The following is a 22202-nucleotide window of genomic DNA, read 5'->3' as shown; positions in this document are numbered from 1 at the left end:
GGTATTTTCTATACCCATCTCCTATGCTTGATTCTTATGAATTCAGCATAGCTTTGCTGTATGCCAAATAAAAGAACCTACTGATACTGTCAGGAGCTAGCTGAGGGTTTATTGGATCCTGGAGAACTGAATGAAGCCTTCTCAAGCACTGGATATGGTGTTCTAAATGAGCCAAAGGGAATGTGTCGTGAAGGGAATCCTGACAGCCTGTATTTCACGCACTTTTGTACTTTAAATTATGCTTAAATTTACACGTAAAACTATATTTTAACTTTCTACTTTTGTGGAAAAAAGTAAACTTTTTCAGTAGAGATTTCTCTTTACTCCTTGTCCTTCAACAACTCTCTGGAATTTTTATATAGTTTTAGTAGAATAAAATTGCAGGAATTAGTGGTGTCTTTTTTTTAAAATATATTTTGTCTTTTGATTCTAGGAAAATGGTTACCAGGCTTTATTAAGTAGTGATGATCAATTGTTCATTTATGAGACAGCTGGAGTGCTGATAGTTAACAGTGAATACTCTGCAGAAAGAAAACAGGTTCTAATGAGGAATCTGTTAACTCCACTAATGGAGAAGTTTAAAGTGCTGCTAGAAAAACTGATGATGGCACAAGATGAAGACAGACAGATGGCATTGGCCGACTGCCTCAATCACGCTGTTGGCTTTGCTAGGTGGGTGCAATAAAACTTACGGACAGGTATGCATTAGTTATTTTATTTCTTATTTTTTGAAAGAAAAGTGTTTGGAATCAGGCTTTTCATTGCTTTTGTTGAATTTCTGTGCCATCATTTATTGTCCAAAAATCTCTCTGGTTGGCATGTTCCCCAAACAACCGAGAAAATCAGGGAAGGTACCTTTTAGGAGAGGGTGTTGTAGCAAAATCTAAGTATAGAGGGTCTTCGGAATCCTCAGGTTCTCTTGTATTTATAGCAAGCCAAAGACTTAGCATTGCATGGCTTACGAAACCTCTTTTGAAAAACTTCACTTAAAGTAGAGATTATCCAACTTCACACTAAAAGCACAGCATTTTGAGATTTAAGTGAGTTACATTTTTTAAATAATTAAAAGTTGATGTCTTAAGCTTCTGGCTCCCCATTTCAGGAAATTTGATGCACACATTTGAGTTTCTAAATATCTAGAATAAATCTTGATCTACATCTGCATTGTTGCTTTTCATTGCCATTGGAATGCGAACTACTAGAGAACCGTGTGTTCATTTGTTTGCGCAGCCGAACCAGCAAAGCTTTCAGCAACAAGCAGACGGTAAAGCAGTGTGGCTGTTCTGAAGTCTACCTGGACTGCTTACAGACATTTTTGCCTGCACTCAGCTGTCCGTTACAAAAGGAAGTTATCAGAAGTGGTGTCCGCACATTCCTTCACCGCATGATTATTTGCCTAGAGGAAGAAGTTCTTCCATTCATCCCTTCTGCCTCAGAACACATGCTCAAAGATTGTGAAGCAAAAGACCTTCAAGAATTCATTCCTCTCATAAATCAAATCACAGCTAAGTTCAAGGTACAAGTCTGTTAGCATATGGGATAAGAGGCTTCTCAAATCCTGCTTTCTGGCCTTAGGAAAAGGGTCATTGTATGTGGAGGATCCTGAACTTCATAGAAAGATTTATTTTGTGGCTGTGTGTACTTTTTGCTAATGATATACCTGGTTGGGGAGTAAAAGAACATATTGTTAAATACCCAAGAACTAAATGGGAATTCCTCCTTTAACTACAATTACCCAGAAACCATCAGGTTTTTTTTTTAAGGTACAACTTTTGGATTTTGGTATTTCACTGCTTAAAAGTCCTTTTTTATATACAGTAGAACCCCAGTATACATGCACTCAAGTTGTGCAAATCTCGTGGTGTTAATACAACTGAGTGGAGGGGAGCTGGCATCTGCCTCTGGGTTGCCTGCCAGTCAGGGGAGCCAAGAAACTGACCAGTGCAACAGTGCTGGTCAGTTTCCTGAATGAGGAGCCAGCTCCCTGTCACTCACAGGAGTAGGGAAACTGGCCAGCACTGCTCCCAAGAGTCAAGTTGCCGCCCTGACAGAAGCTGGGAAACAGCTCCTGTCACAGATGGCAAGAGTCAGGTTGCTGCTCCTGACAGGCGCAGTTTCACAGGGGTGGCAGGCTATCAGGAGTAGCAGCCTGACTTTCGCTGTCCCTGACAGGAGCAGTTTCCCTGCTCCTGTCATGAGCAGCAAGAGTCAGGAGGTCACCCTGGACAGGAGTGGTTTTACAGCTCCTATTTGGCAGAGCCAGGATCTCAGCTGCCCACCACTCACAGGAGACAGGAAACTGAATAGTGCTGTTGCACTCATCAGTTTCCTGGTTCCCCCGAGTTACGCGAAATTTGACTTAGGTAAGGTTGTGCCAGAACACAACCTCCACGTAAGTTGGAAGTCTGCTGTATGTTGACAGGAAACATGCTTGTTTTCCATGATAAAGTTGGTATTGAATAGGCAAAATGCCATGGTGCTAAATTTAATTTGAAAAAGTACTGATCATTCAACAGTGATGGAACCTGAAGAGCACCTTTCTCTTCCCTTTTTCTTTTTTGTAGCGAGACTTACGGGTATGTGTACAGATACTGATATGTAAAAAATGTAGGTAGGTGTGCATGTTTTCAGATACGGTGTGTAGGTATTCAATGGGAAACACTGGTGTACAGGAACTTGGTGCTTTGTTATGCAAAAGTATACGCTGGTACTTAGTGCACTGCTGTATAAGGAATGTCCACAAATAGTGTAAAGTTCTTAGGAACACGGGTGTTTGGAGCAGAACTAATGTCTAGGAATGTGTGCAAATGTTTGATATGTAAATACAATTGACAAACTTTCACTATTGAATTGGAGAGCTCCTCTAAATGTGGCTGGTCACATTGTGCCAGCTCCTCATTTCAAATTGCCAATTGTAGTGAATGAGACATCTAAAGTGCATTGAAATACTGTGCTATTACTTTTCAATGTCAACAGTTTTTATAGTTGCTGCAAGAATGTTATGCATTCATGAATGGGAGCAGAGATTGTCTCATGGACAAAATTTGGCTCCAGTAAGAAAAAGCTTGAGAAACTGTGGGGTATAGCATCTTTAAAACTTGTCTTTCACGTGAAGGTTTCTTTTTAAACATACTAAAAGGCAGAGTTTGGTGTGAAAAGAAAAGCACTAAAGAGAAAAAGTGTTGATATCCAGTATCGCAGTGGTAATCAGGGCTCTACAGCACTGTTAGGAGTTCCACATGCTGACCTCTGTGGCACAATGGTGATGAGATATGAAGATCATGGTAAATTTTGGATGATTAGGGAAAGTGTTTTCCTTCTGGTGCTACATCCTTTTAGCTTTTTCAGAAGATCCTGATGGCAGTTCAAGATAAAGTAAGGAATTAAGTAACCACATGAGTGGTATAAATACTGTTGATCCCAGTAAAGATATATGGTGGATTGAGGAAAAGAGGAGTGAAATGTTGCGGGTCAGGCATAATGAGGAAGCACATACTCATGACAAGAAAAGGAAACTGGACAAGTCTTAGCATAACGTTTAGTATTGATGAGAATGATCCTAATCACATGCAGCTTTTTCTCACTTGAATTTTTTGTTTGATTTTAGTCAGCCATCATAAATGGCTTCAGCTAATATCTGTATATTCATCATATTCAATATCTGCGTATTCATTAAAACTTCCTAATTTTTCTAAAACATAGTCTTAAGTAGGAAAATGACTTCAAGATTAATAGGCAAGAAAGACAATATTTCAACTTGCCACCCTTCTGATGGTGTGCATGTTTGAGAATGCATAATGTGTGCTATTGTATACACAATAGGTATGAAGTTTGAATGGAGGCATTACTTAATAGTGGCAAAGCCTTGAGTCTTCAAAAGAGCTCTGCATTTGAGTGCTCTTGAGCTACAGTCTTGTACACTTATTTATGGACTCCTGACTTCAGGCAAAACAAACTTTGTATCTCCTATCACCAAAATGTCTTCATTCTAAAGTGTTTTTTTGAAAATTCTATTCTGCCATGCAGTTGTCTGTGTGTGAAACTTCAAGTTGGAAGAAATTAACTTAACCTGATGACCTCTTAATATTTTCAGGCTTTAATAAAAAAAAAATTGTTGAAGTTGAGTGTCTCAGATGGTGACGCACGAGCAAAGAGTGGAGTGCAGTCACCTTCTACATTTGGAAATCTCTTTAGAAATAACCTAACTTTTTTTTCTGCAGTCCTCATGATTTTGGAATCTAACATCTAGAGGATTTTCAGGATTTTGAAGCAGGCCTGTTTGTCATTTGAAGGGTAGAATATTTTTTTTTCCTTTTGTAAAAGAATAAGACTCCCACTTGAGTCTGCAGGGCTGAAAGTGGATGATGCATCTGTTGGTGGGAAAATCTCCCTGGAGGGTAGTGGGGGAATATCCATTTCTCAGACTTTTTTAATAAATGTAGCTGCCTGACTGTTCAGATTCGAAATATTAAACTAGCTCTTCAGGTGGATTAATTAACGAGCAACACTGCATGAAGAAATGCCATATTATGGCCAATGTTCACTCTTAATTTTTTCCATCCATGAACAAAATAAATTTTGTCCCAAGGCATGTGCAGATGTGCAGCACCAGTAGAGAAACATGCTGCCAACTGTGGGTACTCTAATTGGCTGGGTGGCACCTGAATTTCGCTTGGGCAGCAGCCCAAGCACTCCACTTACAGGGAACGTGGATTATGGCTGTCCTATCTATATTGTGTTCATATATCTGCACTTGGCTGCTGCCTGTTTTAACACAGATAACAAAAACTTATTAAAAATCAATCTCTCTTCTGTGTTCAATTTTAACTTCTAGGCATCTGGCTCTGTAATGAGCTGTCAGATGATGCTTTCTCTCCTCTCTACAGACACAGGTTTCCCCATTTCTGCAACAGATGTTCATGCCACTGCTTCAAGCTATTTTTGAAGTGTTGCTCCGTCCAGCAGAAGAAAATGACCAATCTGCTGCTTTAGAAAAGCAAATGTTACGGAGAAGTTATTTTGCCTTCCTGCAGACGGTCACTGGCAGTGGAATGAGTGAAGTCATAGCTAATCAGGGTGAGCAGTCACTCATGGGATTACACTATGAATAATTTTTACCTAATATAACAAATAGTTTTGTTTGCCAAAATCATTAGCATAATTCCTGCTAACTGCAGAAACTAAAACTTCTCTATCCTCTACCTTGGTTAGGTACTAGCACCATCTGTTTTTGCTTCTGCACCTGATGTGTGAAGGGATTGACTCACTGGGCATCTAATCAGGATCCACTAACCCATTGTTAACAGGGAGATAATTTGGGACCATTTGCCACAAAAACAGGGAAACCATATATTATAACAGCGAAAGTTGAGAAACCAAAACCCAGTGCAAGGAAGTACTACTTTATGCAGTGCATGATTAACCTGAGGAATTCATAGTTATGTGATTATCGCAGCCAAGAGTTGGGTGAAAGAAGTAGTAAGATACTTACAGAGGAGAACATCTACAGTTGTTAGATGATCAAATCTTTATGCATCAGAGTCAGCAACACCCAAGTGGTAAAGAAGAAACTTCTGTGAATAGGATAGTCTGTAATTGTTACTATAGGGTTTATATGTTCCCCTGCACGTGTGGTCCTGGCCACTATCCAGCTACATCAGCACTTCAGGGTTAATTTGAAATAACACAACTACACACAAGGTATTTTGAAATAGCATTTCTGGACACATGGCAGTATTTCAAAATAGTGCCATTGGAGGCCGTTATAGCTTATTTCAAAATAGGTGCTGTTAAGACACAGGTTAGCGCTATTTCAAAATAGGCATTATTCCTCCTACAGTGATTTCAAAATAATGCAACCGCTATTTCAAATATAGCATGTGTGTAGTGTAGACTCTAACCATTATTTCAAAATAATCGTTGTGTAGGCATAGCCTCACAGACAATATAATGTAGTAGGTGGTCACTGGCCACGTATACCATGGTGTAGTTTTTGTGTTAAGTGTAAATATAAGTTCTTCTTCGAGTGTCCCCGTGGGTGCTCCACAATAGGTGACGGCTTGGCCGGCGCCGCAGATCGGATCTTCCAAGCAGTTTCTGCCGGACCGCGCATGCGCCGGTGCGCGCCGCTCCCTGGCGCGCTCCTGGCCATGTGCGCGATCTGGTCCCCGCCAGTTCCTCTCAACCGCCGTCGGCTGCAGACGGAATCCGACTAGGCTAAAGCCACATAGCGTATTCAACGACTTTAATTGTTTTCTCTTTAAAGTTTTCAGTTATTTAGGCTACCATAAGTAGCCGGTTGTTATTTTGTGGGAAAAAAAAAAAAACAAAAAAAAAAAAACAACAAACAAGCTACGGAGGGACAGCTCAAGCCAGTCCCAGTAACAAGCGCCGGAGGCCGGGAGCTAGGGCCATCAGCCCTCCTGCTGAGGCAGGCCATCGGACGGGGAAACAGCACAAAGAGGGTGCTAAGTACCCATAAACAAACTCAAAGACTCACCAACAATGTCCTCCTCAGGCTTTAAAAAATGTGAGTCCTGCCGAGAGGCGATGCCAGTGTCCGATGGGCACAGTCTCTGCATAAGGTGCCTGGGGGAGTCCCATGTGGCACAAAAATGCGCCTTCTGTGCAAAATTAACAACAAGAGCACGGAGAGACAGGGAGATGAGGATTAAACTGCTGCTTCTTGACAAGGCCCTCCAGCCAGACGTGCCGGAGCGGCTGCAGCAGGAGGGACCCTCCGGGGCCCTTAGAAGAAAAGCTGCCTCCCTCACTCCATCAGCGCAAAAACGGAGGAGAGTTTCTCCAACCTGATCCCTGCCGGCAGCAACGGTGAGCGGGACGGGAGGAGCAAGCAGCCCCCAGCCGCAGCAACAGCTGATCGGCGGCGGCACGGAGAGCCACGTGGAAGCGGCTCAGCCTCCGATGATCAGCCAGCCGCCCCGCACCGCAGGCAGGGCGGCGGCTAAGCAAGCGCCGATACCGGCGGCACCGCAGGCAGCGGCACCGACCCCCGGGGAACCGGCGGTGCAGAGCGCGCAGGCACGTAGCCTGCAGGCACAGAAGCACTCCGCACGTGCGGCACCGCCTTCGAGCGTGCCTAGCACGGTGCCGACGGGGCCGGGATCCCCCGCCCATCAGGGGGCGGAGTTACCTCCCTTAGGGAGGGGAAAGGCTGCACACAAGAGGAGGCACTGCAGCCCCTCTCCAGACAGGGCTGTGGAGCTCTTTTCTCACAGCCCTCCGCTCATGTTGCAGACTCCAACCAGAAGGCAGGGGTCCCCCCTAGCCTACCCGGAGCCCCCTTCTCCTTTCCTGCAATCAGCCTCCCCATGGCTGGCACCACCCTCACCCTTCCTGGGATTTGAAACGCTGGACTATTATGCAAAATCGCTCTCTCCAGTGTCTCGACGATCCCCCTCTCCCAGACACAGAGGGTACGTGCAAAGGGAATGGTCAAGGTCACCTTCCCAGGAACAGTGCCTACACTGCCATGGTCGTCCCTACCACGCGGGGCATGGACACCATCGGCAATCTACCAGGGAAAGATCCCCACATACTACCTCGTACCCCCGAGGGCAATCGCGATCGGGGACAGAGACTCAAACGTCCCAGGGGGGACTGGCCGTAGACCCACGAGATTTTCCCTCGCATACCTCCAGCGAGAGGGCGCACCATCACCATCAAGAACCGGAAGGGTCCAAAGAAATGTACCCCAGCGGTTCCTCGTTTTCCTCCCCGGATGAGGCCACGGCCTTAGGGGACGTCCATCCTAAGGACGATCTCAAACAGTTTCAGGAGCTGTTTAAGAGGGTAGCTTTCACGCAAGGCATCCAGACAGCACAAGTGCAAGAGAAACATCATAAGCTCCTTAAAAATTTGAGCTCCCCGGCCTCCTCCAGAGTAGCAATACCGCTTGATGAAGCGATCTTGGAGTCCGCCACTACCATATGGCAGACCCCTGCAACTATTCCGCCTGTTCAAAAGAGAGCGGATAAGAAATACTTCGTGCCGGCGAAGGGCATGGAGTTCTTGTTTAGCCACCCCCAGCCAAACTCCTTGGTGGTGGAGTCCTTGCAACAAAGACTAAAAACATCTCAATTTAAAACAGGGGGAACGGACAGAGATGCCAAGAAGCTAGAGCTGTTTGGCAGAAAGGTCTGCTCCTCCTCCACCTTAACGTTGCGCATGGCAAATTACGCAGCGCACTTGGCGAACCATAATTTCGACAACTATGCCAGATTAACTTCCCTCATGGACTCCCTTCCAGAGGACAAAAAGCCGGTCCTCAAGGCCATAGTGCAAGAGGGCTACGCGGCTGCGAGGATGGAAGTTCAGATTGCTTTGGACGTTGCGGACACGGCAGCACGTTCCACAGCAACTGCAGTGGTGATGCGACGGGAGTCCTGGCTCCAGACCTCGGGTATACCGAGAGATCTGCAAGCGAAGATAGTCGACCTTCCCTTCGACTTGCAGAAGCTGTTTGCTGAATCAACTGACTCGGTCCTTCATTCCAGTAAAGATTCAAGAGCCACACTCAGGACCCTGGGGATTTACACCCCTCCATACTCAAAGAAAAGGTACTACCCACAGCAAAGGCGGTACCAGTACCAGCAACAGCGCCCCCAGTATCACAGGGGTTACGAGCAAGGGCGGCATCAGCAGCACCAGCAGTACAGAACCCCCAGGCGACGCTCACAACAGGGCCGTCCGTCCTCGGGGCGGGGCCAAAGGCCACAAGTTTGACATACAGATCCAGGGCTGCGCCATCACCACCATTGCACAAGATCATCCGAAACGGCTTTTTCACCATCGCCTCCGACCATTCTACGACCAGTGGCAAAGGATCACCACAGACAAATGGGTGCTGGAGATCATAGCCACAGGGTACGCCATCCCCTTCCAGTCGCTCCCGCCGCCGCGACCCCCGCCCAAGCCCCACCCTCAGGAGGCCTCCCATGTAGCCAGGCTCAGGCAGGAGGTGGCCCACCTCGAGTTCTTAGGGGCGGTGGAGAAGGTGCCGGAGCAACTGCAAGGGAAAGGGTTCTACTCTCGGTATTTCCTGACGGAGAAAAAGACAGGAGGCTGGAGGCCCATCTTAGACCTTCGTGGCCTCAACAGGTATCTACGCAAGCAACGTTTTCGGATGATCACGATTGCCTCCATCCTTACAGCACTGGACGATGGAGACTGGTTTGCAGCCCTCGATCTACAAGACGCGTACTTCCACATAACCATCCATCCGGCTCACCGGCGTTTTCTCCGGTTCATGGTGGGCAACGAACACTTCCAATACAAGGTCCTACCGTTTGGCCTTTCCTCGGCCCCCAGAGTCTTCACCAAGACCTTGGCAGTGGTGTCAGCCTACCTGCACAGACAGGGGGTGTTTATCTTCCCGTATCTGGACGACTGCCTGCTCAAAGGGACCTCGAAAAGGGAGGTCCTCCGCATGATACGCGTCACAGCAAACACGTTCTCCTCACTTGGCCTGGTTATCAATCTGGCAAAATCAAAGATAGACCCCTCACAGGACATAGAGTTCATAGGGGCTCGCATAAACTCGGTCTCGGCGAGAGTATACCTACCAGAGGCTCGCTTTCGAGCCATCGGTTCCCTCGTGCAGGTCATCACCTTCAGCCCTACAGTGCCGGTCTTGACGTGCTTGCAGCTGCTGGGCCACATGGCAGCGGCGACGTTTGTGGTACAGAACGCCAGGTTGCACCTGCGCAGCATGCAACACTGGCTGGCAAGTGTATACAAGCCGGCAGTACACACCGTTCACAGGGTGGTGTCGCCCTCACCTGGGGTGCGCGAATCCCTGCAATGGTGGGTAAACCCCGGGAACTTGCTAACAGGGGTACCCTTCCATCAGCCGCAAATATCGGTTTTCCTCACTACGGATGCCTCCCTCATAGGGTGGGGAGCGCACATGGGCGAAGAGGTGGCTCAAGGACTGTGGTCACCCACGGAACAGTCTCTACATATCAGTGTTCTAGAGCTCAGAGCAGTGTTCAACGCCTGCAAACACTTTCGAGACCGTATACGAGGCAAAGTCGTCGGGATCAGTACGGACAATACCTCCACCATGTTTTACATAAACAGGCAAGGAGGAGCTCGATCCCGTACCTTATGCGCGGAAGCAATCCGCCTATGGAACTGGTGCATCGCCCACGATATAATCCTGAGAGCCTCATACTTGCCGGGCGCGCACAACGTGAAGGCAGACCAGTTGAGCAGGTGTTTTGCGCTCACCCACGAGTGGCAGATCCGTCCCGATCTACTACGGCCGATTTTCCACGCATGGGGGTTTCCCCAAATAGATCTGTTTGCCACTCAGCACAACAAACAGTGCCCACGATTCTCCTCCAGAGCAGGGCTGGGCCGGGGGTCCCTGGGGGACGCGTTCGCGATCCCGTGGGGGGGCCCCCTGCTTTACGCGTTTCCCTCCGCAGTGCTGAGATCCACAAGGTTCTGCAAAAAGCCAGGAGAGAAAAGGCTCGGATGATCCTGATAGTCCCAACGTGGGATCGCCAACAATGGTTCCCCCTACTCCTGCGCATGTCGGACCGCCCACCAATGCCTCTTCCGGTGGCGCCGGATCTGCTCACGCAAGCCCAGGGGTCCATAGTGCATCCGCACCCCCAAAGCCTGCGACTGCAAGCGTGGCTAATCCATGGCTCAGCTCCCTAGAGAGCACATGCACAGTGGAAGTACAGCAAGTCCTAGAAAGTAGCAGGAGGACTTCCACTAGGAAAACCTACAAACAAAAATGGACTCGCTTCATGGCTTGGTGTTCTACCAAGCAGCTGGCCCCCCTTTCGGTGCCTATACCTACAATTCTAGAGTATTTACTGGACCTCAAGAGAGCAGGACTCTCGCTATCCTCGTTAAAGGTCCACCTTGCCGCCATCTCGGCGTTCAGACATGAGGATGGGGGGCACACGGTGTTCGCCCACCCTGTGGTTACCAGGTTCCTCAAAGGGTTGGTAAACCTCTACCCCCCTCGGAAACCGATTCCCCCCTCGTGGAGCTTGGACCTGGTGCTTACCACACTCATGGGACCACCGTTCGAGCCCTTGGCCACGGTTCCCCTTCGCCTCCTTACAATAAAGACGACCTTTCTTCTTGCAATTACGTCGGCTCGTCGGGTGAGCGAGCTTGCGGCAGTCATGGCAACGCCACCCTGCGCTGTCTTTTCCAAGGAGGCGGTAACCATACGGCTGCATCCAGCCTTTGTTCCCAAAGTTTCTTCCGAGTTTCACATCAATGAACCTATTGTTCTACCCTCGTTTTATCCAAAGCCTCATACCTCCAGCGAAGAGGCGCACCTACACCTCCTGGACGTGAGGAGGGCGCTAGCCTTCTACGTAGACAGGACCAAGTCCTTCCGGAAAACGGATAGACTCCTAGTCTCCCTCGCTCCCAAATCAAAAGGAGAAGGTCTCTCATCGCAGAGAATTTCAAAGCACATTGTATCCTGCATAAAAATGTGCTACGAGCTCAAAAAGACTCCTTTGTCGGCCACTCCCAGGGCTCATTCCACCAGGGCGGTGGCAGCATCAACAGCCTTTTTCAAGGGCGTTGCATTGAAAGACATTTGCAGAGCGGCGACCTGGTCATCCTACGACACCTTCGCCAAACATTACGCCCTTCACAGGGTATTCCAAGAGGATACCCGTCTCTCCGCAGCGGTCCTCTCGGGGACCAGCTGCACTTAATCCGATTACCCACCACCTATCTTGGGTTACTGCTGGGTAGTCACCTATTGTGGAGCACCCACAGGGACACTCGAAGAAGAAAGAGAAGTTACTCACCGTAGTAACGGTGGTTCTTCGAGATGTGTCCCCGTGGGTGCTCCACTTCCCGCCCATCCTCCCCGCTTCGGATCTCTGTTAGTGTTTTGCAGGGGCACCCGAGGCGGTTGGTCGAGGAACTGGCGGGGACCGGATCGCGCACATGGCCAGGAGCGCGCCAGGGAGCGGCGCGCGCCGGCGCATGCGCAGTCCGGCAGAAACTGCTTGGAAGATCCGATCTGCGGCGCCGGCCAAGCCGTCACCTATTGTGGAGCACCCACGGGGACACATCTCGAAGAACCACCGTTACTACGGTGAGTAACTTCTCTTTTAGTAGCTGTAAATGCTAAGACCTTTAATTTGGACAACATGCTGGTGAATTTTCCCAATGTCAGCTTTCGTAAAGTGTTCTGTTCTTTCCTCAAATTTAATGTCCTGATGTCAGATTTATAGAAACGATGAACCAAGATGTTTTTAGAAAATATTTATAGCTATCTTTAATTGTTCCCTAGAAATCGGGTTGTCATTTTAAATTTGCAGAATATTGCACAATTGTCTGAAGGCTGTTTTAACATTTTGTAAATTGAAAATCGCTTTTGAAATATTTTCCTCTTTAAGAACAACAAACTGTTCTGTCCTTTGTGTAAATGCATGGAGGTCTCAAAGGCAATTTGGTCTTCTGTGTTGATGCTGGAGAACTCAGGTTACTTTTATCTTTACTGTACGGTAGACTTTTAGGATTAATCTATTGCAGATGCAGAGAATGTAGAACGTGTGTTGTTCACGATAATCCAAGGAGCAGTGGACTATCCAGATCCTATTGCACAGAAAACATGCTTTATTATTCTTTCTAAGCTGGTGGAGCTTTGGGGTAAGATTGTGCTTGTACTCTACAATTTTTATGATTGATTGATTGATAGATTGTTTAGAAGGATAACATGTGACCATGCTTTTTTTTTTTTTTTTAAACCCCACAGGGGGAAAAGATGGACCAGTAGGTTTTGCAGACTTTGTCTACAAGCACATTGTCCCTGCATGTTTCTTAGCACCTTTAAAACAAACTTTTGACTTGGCAGATGCACAGACAGTACTGGTATGTATTATGAAAGAGTTACTTTAATATGTAATGACAACTTTTAGGAGTTGAAATATGCATACAACAAAAAATTAATTTGATAATACAAAAGGCTCTACAATGTATGTAAAACAACTAGATTATCCATTCTTTGAGAGTGCTAATTCTGTAAGTTCTCTTGAATTTAGAATTCAGGTTGATTTCATTGAAAGAGCTGCATGCAAATAACTGAAGGATAGAGTCCCTAACATTCATGTATAGTAGTAACAAGTTAACATTCAGTACTAGCAAATAACAAGTTTTTGTTCTCTTTTTTGTTTTTTTTCAGGCTTTATCAGAATGTGCAGTAACATTAAAAACAGTTCATCTCAAAAGGGTAAGGCTTGTAAAACTTAATGCACCTCTTGAAGAGGTTTCTTAGAATAAAATTAATATCCAGAACCTAGTGATTTTATATGCAGAGATGATTAATTTCAGGGGAGTTGATAGAAAGAATGGACTGGAATAGATGTGGTTTTTAATCTTAGCTTAATTTTGTTAGTCTGTATAATAGTAGACTAAATAGTATTAGTATAGCTAGTTCATCCCCTTCTCCTAGCATAGAGGAGTTCTTTTCATCCCTGGGATCAGGTATGCCTTAGTTCTCAGACTTTAAACCTTGTGCCTGCTGTGGCAAACCTATACTGGTGAATAATGTGCACTCTGATTGTTTAAAGTGCCTGAGAGGCTTACATGCGAGTACTGTCCAATCTGGCAGGAATTCACAGCTGGTACAAAGAAAGACAGGGAACTATCCTAAGGGAAGCCACACTTACACTTGTGACAGAGTCAAGCCTGACAGGAGTCCACACTGAACACTACAGCTTTGAAGTGCCCTTCTGGCACTGCATGGTTTTGGCACTGTTCTCCATGTCCAGTGCTGAGGAAGCATAAGAAACAGAAGTGCTGATGTAGGACAAATGGGGAGGGCAGTGGAATGAGACCTGCACTGTGCCACTCCTCTGCTTTTGTCCTTTTAGTAGGACTGTGGACTCCACCCCACTCCAAGGCTTCTGTTGTGGTGCCAACACCAGAGTCATTGTGGGAACTTCTATCTAGAAGCCTCTGCAGCAGCCAGTCACTATCAGCCCATTCCTGTCTCTCTTCAGAGGCCTTTCATGAGCCATTTTTAGTCCAAGAAGTGTAAGCTCTCCTACAAATAGGTCCTCTGGAAGAGGGAGCACAAAACTTGAGGGAAAAGCTTTTACTCCCAATAGCTCCTAATCCCAAAAGCCGGGGAGGGTTTTTAGCCCATCCTGGACTGATGTTGCCTCAGTTACCTCAGAAACTGAGGTTCTACATAATCTCCCTGGCCTCCATCAATCCCTTTCTGAATCTAGGGGACTGGTATGCTGCCTTCAACTTAAAGGGCACCTGTTTCCATTTTTCCATCATAGGTGGCTTCAGAAAGTTCCTCACGTTTATAGTAAACCAGACCTATTACCAATTTGCTCTATTCCTCTTTGGTCTGTCTGTAGCCCCTTAGATTTTTATGAAATGCAAATAGTAGTGGCTTTCCTCAGAAGGCAAATGAGCCAAGCCTGCCCCTACCTCAACAACTGAGTGATCAAGGTGCACTCAGAGACTCAAAGAACAGCATAAGCCTGATCCAAACTGCTTTCTGAGCACTGGGCGTGTTGATAAGCGAAAGGTGGCTCTTGTTCCAGTAAAGAAAATAGAATTTATCAGGGCGTTGCTAGAGTTTACCCAGGCTTGGGTTTTCCTTTCAGCTTTTGCTTTTTTTAGTCCTGTTCAGAGTGCTGTAAAGCCAACACAGATATGAGGGAATTATCTAGATTTTTTTTTTTTTAATATCTCACTTAAAAATTATGCATCAAATTCCAATTATGAGGTTAATAATTTGTGCTTCTACAAATGCATTTCATACCTTTTGCTGCTTCTAGATGGCAGATATATTCTTGCTCTGAAACAGTGGTACGTGGTAAACACTGGGGAAAAAATACTTTAGAAATAGGTACCTATTTTGGTAAATGGCTGCAATATCCCTGATAACATTACATTAATAGACTATTTGCCCCAACAAAACAGCATAAACTTAGAAAATTATTACAGAGATGACTGTAGCTGTTGGTCTCTAGGAGTACATCAGGCTGCTGAATTCTTAAATCTTTTGTCATCAAAGCAGTAACTGAAAGTGGAACCACCAAGTGGGTAAATTTGTCAGTATATATTTCCTTAATGCTGCAAGCTTCTCAGTTGTGAAGGATGACAAAAACTGGAGTCCTTAATGTCCATTTAATTAAACTGGCTATCCTAAACCTAGTGTTTGACTTTCATTGCTCTTGTAGTTTTAATTCACCCAGGCTTCTTTTTTAAAGGAAACAATTAAAAGTTAAGATATAATGGAGTTCTTAATTTTAATGCTGAAACCTAGAGAAATCTTCGACTTCGAAGTAACTTTTAATATCCATGGTAAAATCATGATGGTAATTTTTAGTAATAAACAAAAATTAATGGGAGCTGTGATTACCTGACTTCCGTTAAAAGCTATGGGAAGGGAGCTAGAAGGTAAGAGAAGGAATGACAGCAAGAGCCCTGTGGGGATGTGACAGTTCCAGCCCTTCCACTGTCTGGTCAAGGGCTTGCAGCCCCAGATCCAGCACTGTCCAAAGGAGTGAAGACACACGTGGTTCCGAGTGCAGCTTCAGAGGCAGTGGTCCTGCCCCGACAGCTGAAGGAGAGGTAGTGGAGTTCTGGTAAAATCCCAGGATCTGCGACCTCCATGACTAAATTGTATCCTTACTTAAAATCAGTGCCTTTTTTGTGTCCGTACTTGCCAGTATTGAGTACCGGCACCTCAGCACCCCAGCCCTTGTGCATGGGGATGGGAAGCCAAATGAGTACCAACTCCTCCTCTTTTACCAAAAAAAAAAAAAAAAATCCACTGCTTAAAATACACAAACATGTGGTATTTGGAATACTGCTGCTGCTACTGATACCTCCTCTATGATGGACCAAAACTGACACTTCTTACGACTACCCTAGCTCTATGGCTATGTCTACGCTGCAAGATAACTTCAAAGTGCAACTTCAAAGCAGGGCGTGTACACAAAAAGCAGCCCTCCCTCCCTTACTTCACATTAGGGTCCCTGTACTTTGAAGTGAAACGTCTACACACCAACAGCCCCTCCTTTTGAAGTAAAGGGCCGGGATATGATGCAAGCAGGAGTCACGTGGCTGACGAGCCCATCTAGACGTGCAGCCAGCTTCCCCCTTAAAGGGCTCCTCCCAACACTCCCACCCTGCATGTGCTCACAGTGCCAGGCTGCAGATAGCAGGGCAGACAGTGTGATGGGGAGAAGGAGCTGCACAACATGGCTGCCCAGACACTCCCTGAGGAGGAGCTCCTCACCACCATGGCCAGCCTGCTGGCCACGCTGCTCACCGTGTTCTCCGAGCAGCACGGCTGGGCCGCTTGTGCAGGCCCCATCCTCCAGGGCCCTGCTGCCCATCCCGTGGGTCGCCCGATCTGACGCCAATGGGCCTTCACCCCCAGCACTGAGTTGCGGGACTGGTTGGTGCTGGGGGCCTGGGATGATGAGCCTTGGCTGAAGAACTTCAGAATGACCCAGCAGACATTGGAGGACCTCTGCCTCTGGCTCCCTCCAGTCCCTTAGCACTGGGACACCAGGATATGGCCAGTGCTCCTGGTGCAGAAGACTGTCCATCGTGCTGTGGAGGCTGGCCACCCTAGATAGCCACCAGTCCATAGGCCCCCAATTCAGAGTGGCAAGGCTGCCATTTGAGCAGTGCTGATAGAGGTGAGCCTGGCCCAAACCCAAGAACCCACCACAGGGCGGTCCTTCAGCTCCTCTTCAGTCCAGGAGGGTCCCCTCCTGGCACGCCCCTTGTCCGGGTGCTGCGAGCCCTCAGCTTCCTCATCTGGGCAGGGTACGGGGTTCCTGGCTTGCTGCCACGGTGGCCTCAGGATGTGTGGACACTGACTGATGCGTCGAGCAGGGACAGTCCAATGGGGAGCTCCGTGCTGTCCCTGCTTGTGGCATGCTCTCAGCTTCCTGCCTGGGCTTGCTGGGGAGTTAGTTCCTGTCAGGTGGCTGGTAGGGATCACAGAGCTGTGCCTGAGCTGGCCTGACTGTCTCAGTGCTCCAGGGTGCACTGTCGCCATGGGGGATCCCTTACTTCAAAGTAGAGAGTGCAGAACATCTGTACACATCCTACTTTGAAGTAGGGTACTACTCCTTTCCCGGGAATGGAGTAGCGACTTCGAAGTTTCCTTTGAAGTAAGGAAAAGCATGTGTAGATGCTCTACAGGCTACTTCAAAGTAACTCTCTAGTTCAAAGTAATTTTGTAGTGTAGATGCGGCCTGTGTGCTCTAAAACATTCTTAATGGCTTTTATTGTTAATTTAAAAGGCTACATTGTCTCAGGCAAAACTGTGGGTTTATCTTTTCCAGGGCCCTGAATGCATTCACTATCTGCAGCAAGAATATCTGCCTTCACTGCAGGTAGCTCCTGAAATAATCCAGGTAGGAATCTTTGTTTGTGTGTATTACAATATTTAAAAATGAAAACTTGAAGACATTACCAAAACTGGTATTGTGGTGAGTTTACTTTCTCCTGTTGCACTGCAGTAGAACACGCAGTTGCTGTGTTGAACTAACATGACAAAAACATTAAAACAGAGCATGCAGGAAAACCATCCACAAGTAGGCAGTACAAACAATGACTCAGAGCCATTCAACTCGGTGATTTGAAGCCTTACCTCGGACAGTCTGTCATTAGATTCTCAGTCCAGTGCAAAAGATTACTTATATTGGTGCAGCCTGCTGCCCGAAAGAATTTGAGGGGAAGTTTTATTTAGAGGACTGAAGCTAGAGATATTTCTGAAGCTAGTAATCAAGTGTTTTGAGACCTGTGAGGTGTTAATTGTTTTTGTGAAGATATTTTCTCAGAAATTAGTAACTGAAAAAAATATGTAGCCTCTTCAGAGTTGCCCAGTTGTCACCTTAGAATGCTTTATCTAGTTCTGCCCTCAGCAGGTTGAACTTCTCTCATCCAGCACCCTTAGGACCTTGACAGGTGCCAGATGAGAAAATTTGCTGGACAATAGGAGATCAATATTTTCTAGCACATTACCAACACTTTCACTTTTTACTGGGCTCATAGAAGACATTTAGGGGTCAGTTATAGCTAAATAACCTCATAAAACACAGAGCCAGGACTGGGACTGTAAACAAAATTTATGGGACCATGGGAAACTTGGCCAATACCCATGGTCAGTGGTTGTCCAGCTAACTGAAATCATGATGGATTATGGAGTTTGCCGGATGAGAGTGTTCTGGATTAGAGAGGTTCAACCTGTACTTAGGGAGCACAAGAACTTCCAAGTATTATTTTTGTTCCATATTTGAATGTTTCCACAATCTAAATCTGTGGAGTACAAACTCTGTAGCTATAGATCTTAATACAAGTGGTAGGTTAGTTTAAGTGACTAACCTATTTGTCATAAAAATAAACGTTTCATAACCTACATTTCTTTTTCAGGAGACTTGAGAAATTTAAGTACAAGGAATTTTTATTTTATTAAAATGAGTATAGAAATATTTTTATATTAAAGAACACTAACTCTTCTGTGGTTTTTTTGTCTGACTATTGTATGAAGTTATTGTGTGTTACAATAATTCTTGCACTTAAAAATAGGCAAGATTCCGTGTTTTCAACAAGTAAATTTTTTTTTTCCCCTAAGCTTAGTTGTTTTCAACAGTTAATGATTAGGGTATTTTAAAACCTGTGCGAATAGTTCCTCAATGAACTAGTTTGAGGCAGGTGAATTATGGCCTGTAGGCTGGATCCAGCCTGCAGGAGCCTCCATCCGACTTGCTGCCTGCGGGGCCTTGCTCTGTGCTCAGACCAGCTCTCTGAATTCCTCCAGCCTGGTGGGAGGAAGGGAGAGGCTTCAAGTGTCAGTTGCAGGCCAAAGGGAGCTGTCTGGCTGTAGAAGACGCAGGTGTGAAGTACACCCTGCACTCCTCCCTCTCCAGGCTCGCAGCATTTGGAGTCAGCCACACATGACTCCTGCAACCAGTACAGAGGCAGGGATCCTGACTGAGGAACCAAAGCTGGGCTGCTGGCTGGTAGCCACCTAAGTGTCTCTCCCAGCCACAGCCTGCCTCTGGCACCTCAGCCCTCCTGCTCCCACTTCACCTCTCTCATGTAATCCAAACCCTCTGCACCCCTGCTCCTGCATCCATAAACCCTCCCAGACTTTGCATCCCAATCCCCTCTCTCCAAGTCACAACCCAAACTCCTGTATTCCTTCTTGCACTCCTTTGCCAGGTCACAAACCCCACCCAGACTCTCTGCACCACCCTCTTCTCCAGGCCACTCTCCTGCTTAGGTCACAACCCTTTCCTTCATCCAAACTCCTTCCCAGAGCCAACACCCCCTTATGTATCCCAATCCCTTACCCTAAGCTCCATTCTGCACCCAGTCTCCATCCCAGACCCTGCACCTTCTCTATGAATAGCGTGGAAGCCCTTGACCACTTACCAAATTCTTAGAGTGGTCCCCCTTTAAAAATTACTGCTCACCCTGGAGCTAGTTTGATTAGATGTTGAGTGCCAAGCAGAAAAAGAGGATCTCCGTTCTGACCTGTGCGTGCGTGCGTCCGTCCGTCTCAGGGGGGCATATGCTACCTTTTATCCAAGTTTGTAACTGCTTTGTTGGGAATTGTTAGAATAAGTGATGGCAGAATTACTCTATCTTGAAGTACTAGTGTAAACAATACTTGGAACATGTAAAGCCCTATGGCTATGTCTACACTAGCCCCAAACTTCGAAATGGCCATGTAAATGGCCATTTCGAAGTTTACTAATGAAGCGCTGAAATACGTTTTCAGCACCTCGTTAGCATGCGGGCGGCCGCGGCACTTAGAAATTGACACGGCTCGCTGCTGCGCGGCTCATCCCAACGGGGCTCCTTTTCAAAAAGACCCTGCCTACTTCGAAGTCCCCTTATTCCTATGAGCAGATGGGAATAAGGGGACTTCGAAGTAGGCGGGGTCCTTTCAAAAAAGAGCCCCATTGGGACGAGCCGCGTGGCGGCGAGCCGCATCAATTTCAAAGTGCCTCGGCCGCCCGCATGCTAACGAGGTGCTGAATATGAATTTCAGCACTTCATTAGTAAACTTTGAAATGGCCATTTGCATGGCCATTTCGAAGTTTGGGGCTAGTGTAGACACGGCCTATATGTGTTAAGCGCTGTGTAAGTTAGGGAGGATCAAACACCCTTATGAGGTAGATGCTATCCTGACTTAAGGAGAAACTGACATGATGCTGCCACAATGCATGATGCAAAGGCAAGTTTAGAGCCATGGATTCAGTCCTCCAATCTGTGCTGCCTCTGTCATTCAAAATGAAAAATGGGTTGCTAAAATCTGTAAAACCTCTGTTCCCTGTCCTTCCTCTGAAGCGTATCTGAGAGGAGCCAAAACCCAGGATTTCTCCTTACAGGCCAGTAAAATTAATGAATTACCTTTTTAAAAGCAAAACACAATGGAAAGAAATATGAACATCAGTTCTGTGGATGAAATATAAACTTTTATTACTCATTGTATCTCAAGCACTTGTTTTGTTTATCCATCTAGCTGCAATGTATTTAAATATCAATTCTCATTGGTCATTTACAGGAGTTTTGTCAAGCACTTCAGCAGCCTGATGCTAAAGTTTTTAAAAATTATTTAAAGGTAAGTTTTAAACAGTGTGTCATTATTACAATGTACATATTTCACTGAGTTATGGAACTGATTTGAAAGCAAGTAAGAATATATCTGGTGCTCCAACTTAACAAATGATTCTAGAAAGGGTTTTGTGTACTGTAATCAGCACAGTTGCAGACTGTCTCCCCACCCCCCATCGTTCGTTCATTCCTTCCTTCCTTCCAAGCAACTTAAGCACTATTAAATTGTAATTTGATTTCTTTGGTAATATACCCAATAAGATGGTATCCATATGGCCTATGTCATCAAATATATAACTTGAAAAGAGCATAAGTGGTACCATTCTAAAATATGTATGATACTGACTTCATCACATGTATGCTCTTCTGCAAAAAAAGTATTAGTACCACCAGCAATTTTTCTCAAGATGGAAATATTTTTGTGTTTAGCTTTGGAGAGACATTCAGTCCCGTCAAATGAATGTGTCCATATCATAGACGTTAACTCTAATCATACTATGAATATGTATAATTTCTATTTCTTCTAGCTCTAGCGTGGCTTTTATAAAAATACTATTTTTTGAACAGGTATTCTTTCAAAGAGCGAAGCCTTAAGAAAAATACTGGAATCCCCTGGACCCGTTTCTGTAATCAGGAACGTCAGTTATTTATACAAATGCTAACTTTTGTGCCAACTGAATGAGTTTTGTTTTTAAAGATGTCGCTTTCTGCTTACATCAGTAAATATTTTAGTCTTTGGACAAATGCAATGGAATATGCACCGCTTCTGTGTCTCACTAATTACTTGCAAGGTATGTGACAACATGAGAAGTTGACTGCATGCCTATTCCAACATTTTACTTTGTGTAGGATGGTTTAAGTTTATGCTGTAACAAGCACAGCCGTAAAATACATGACTTTTATTTTTGAAATTTAAAAAAAAAAACCATAGTAGTGGTTATTAAACTGTGTACATTTTTAAGGCTACCAAGTAAAAGTTTTCATGAGACAAGAATTTAATTTGTTCATGTATGGTGACATGAAAAATAAAACAATCAAACATTTTTGTAGATAGTCATTTCATTGAAGTTGTCGTAATGCTAAAGCATATTCTACCAAACACAGATTGGTTTAATAAATTATATGCTTAAACACAAGAACCGGTTCTACTTTTTTATAAAAATAAATAAATTTTATGTAGTGAAAAGTACGGGTCTCTGACTCATTGTGTTGAACCTTTAGCTGTTACAATGATTTGCAGCTTACTGATTGTATTAATTTTGACCAAGAAATGCCTGTTCAGCTGGTAATTGGATACCATGATCAATATTTGTACATTTTAGGATTTTACTGTCTTGTATATGGATGAATCAAGCAACAATATATTTAATTCATTAGGTTTATGCATAATGTGGTCTCTGCCTGCCAAATGTTACAGTGGTGGTCATATGTACAACTTTGGCCCCAACAAGGATGCACTGAAAATCACTGTTTCTTTTCCTTAGTTTTTTGTTAGTGCTTCTATGGTTCCCTGCCTGATGTAGAAAATTTGGTGGGGAAGTACATAATGATGTAGTGAGACTTAATTTTCTCCCAAG

At 45.5% G+C, this 22202-nt stretch overlaps 1 protein-coding gene across 3 annotated transcripts in view; it reads left to right on the top strand.

The window, feature by feature from the left end:
* Positions 1–21815, top strand: part of XPOT (exportin for tRNA) — a 63292-nt gene extending 41477 nt beyond the window's left edge. Inside the window, exons 17-25 of one of the 3 annotated variants that reach the window (XM_075013672.1) lie at positions 434–672; positions 1231–1516; positions 4887–5076; positions 12547–12663; positions 12770–12885; positions 13196–13243; positions 17343–17414; positions 20576–20632; positions 21193–21814. In XM_075013672.1, the coding sequence (XP_074869773.1) occupies positions 434–672; positions 1231–1516; positions 4887–5076; positions 12547–12663; positions 12770–12885; positions 13196–13243; positions 17343–17414; positions 20576–20632; positions 21193–21219 (1152 nt within the window). In that variant the 3' untranslated portion in view covers positions 21220–21814. Of the gene's footprint in view, positions 1–433; positions 673–1230; positions 1517–4886; positions 5077–12546; positions 12664–12769; positions 12886–13195; positions 13244–17342; positions 17415–20575; positions 20633–21192 lie in introns of all 3 variants that reach the window. The other 2 variants (XM_075013690.1, XM_075013682.1) reach the window with 2 other exon arrangements.
* The last annotated feature ends 387 nt before the right edge of the window (positions 21816–22202 follow it).

This window comes from Carettochelys insculpta, chromosome 1, assembly GCF_033958435.1.
Source record: "Carettochelys insculpta isolate YL-2023 chromosome 1, ASM3395843v1, whole genome shotgun sequence".
NCBI classification, from domain to species: Eukaryota; Metazoa; Chordata; order Testudines; family Carettochelyidae; genus Carettochelys; species Carettochelys insculpta.
The sequence above is the reverse complement of the archived record's forward strand: the minus strand, read 5'-3'. Positions and strand labels throughout refer to the sequence as shown.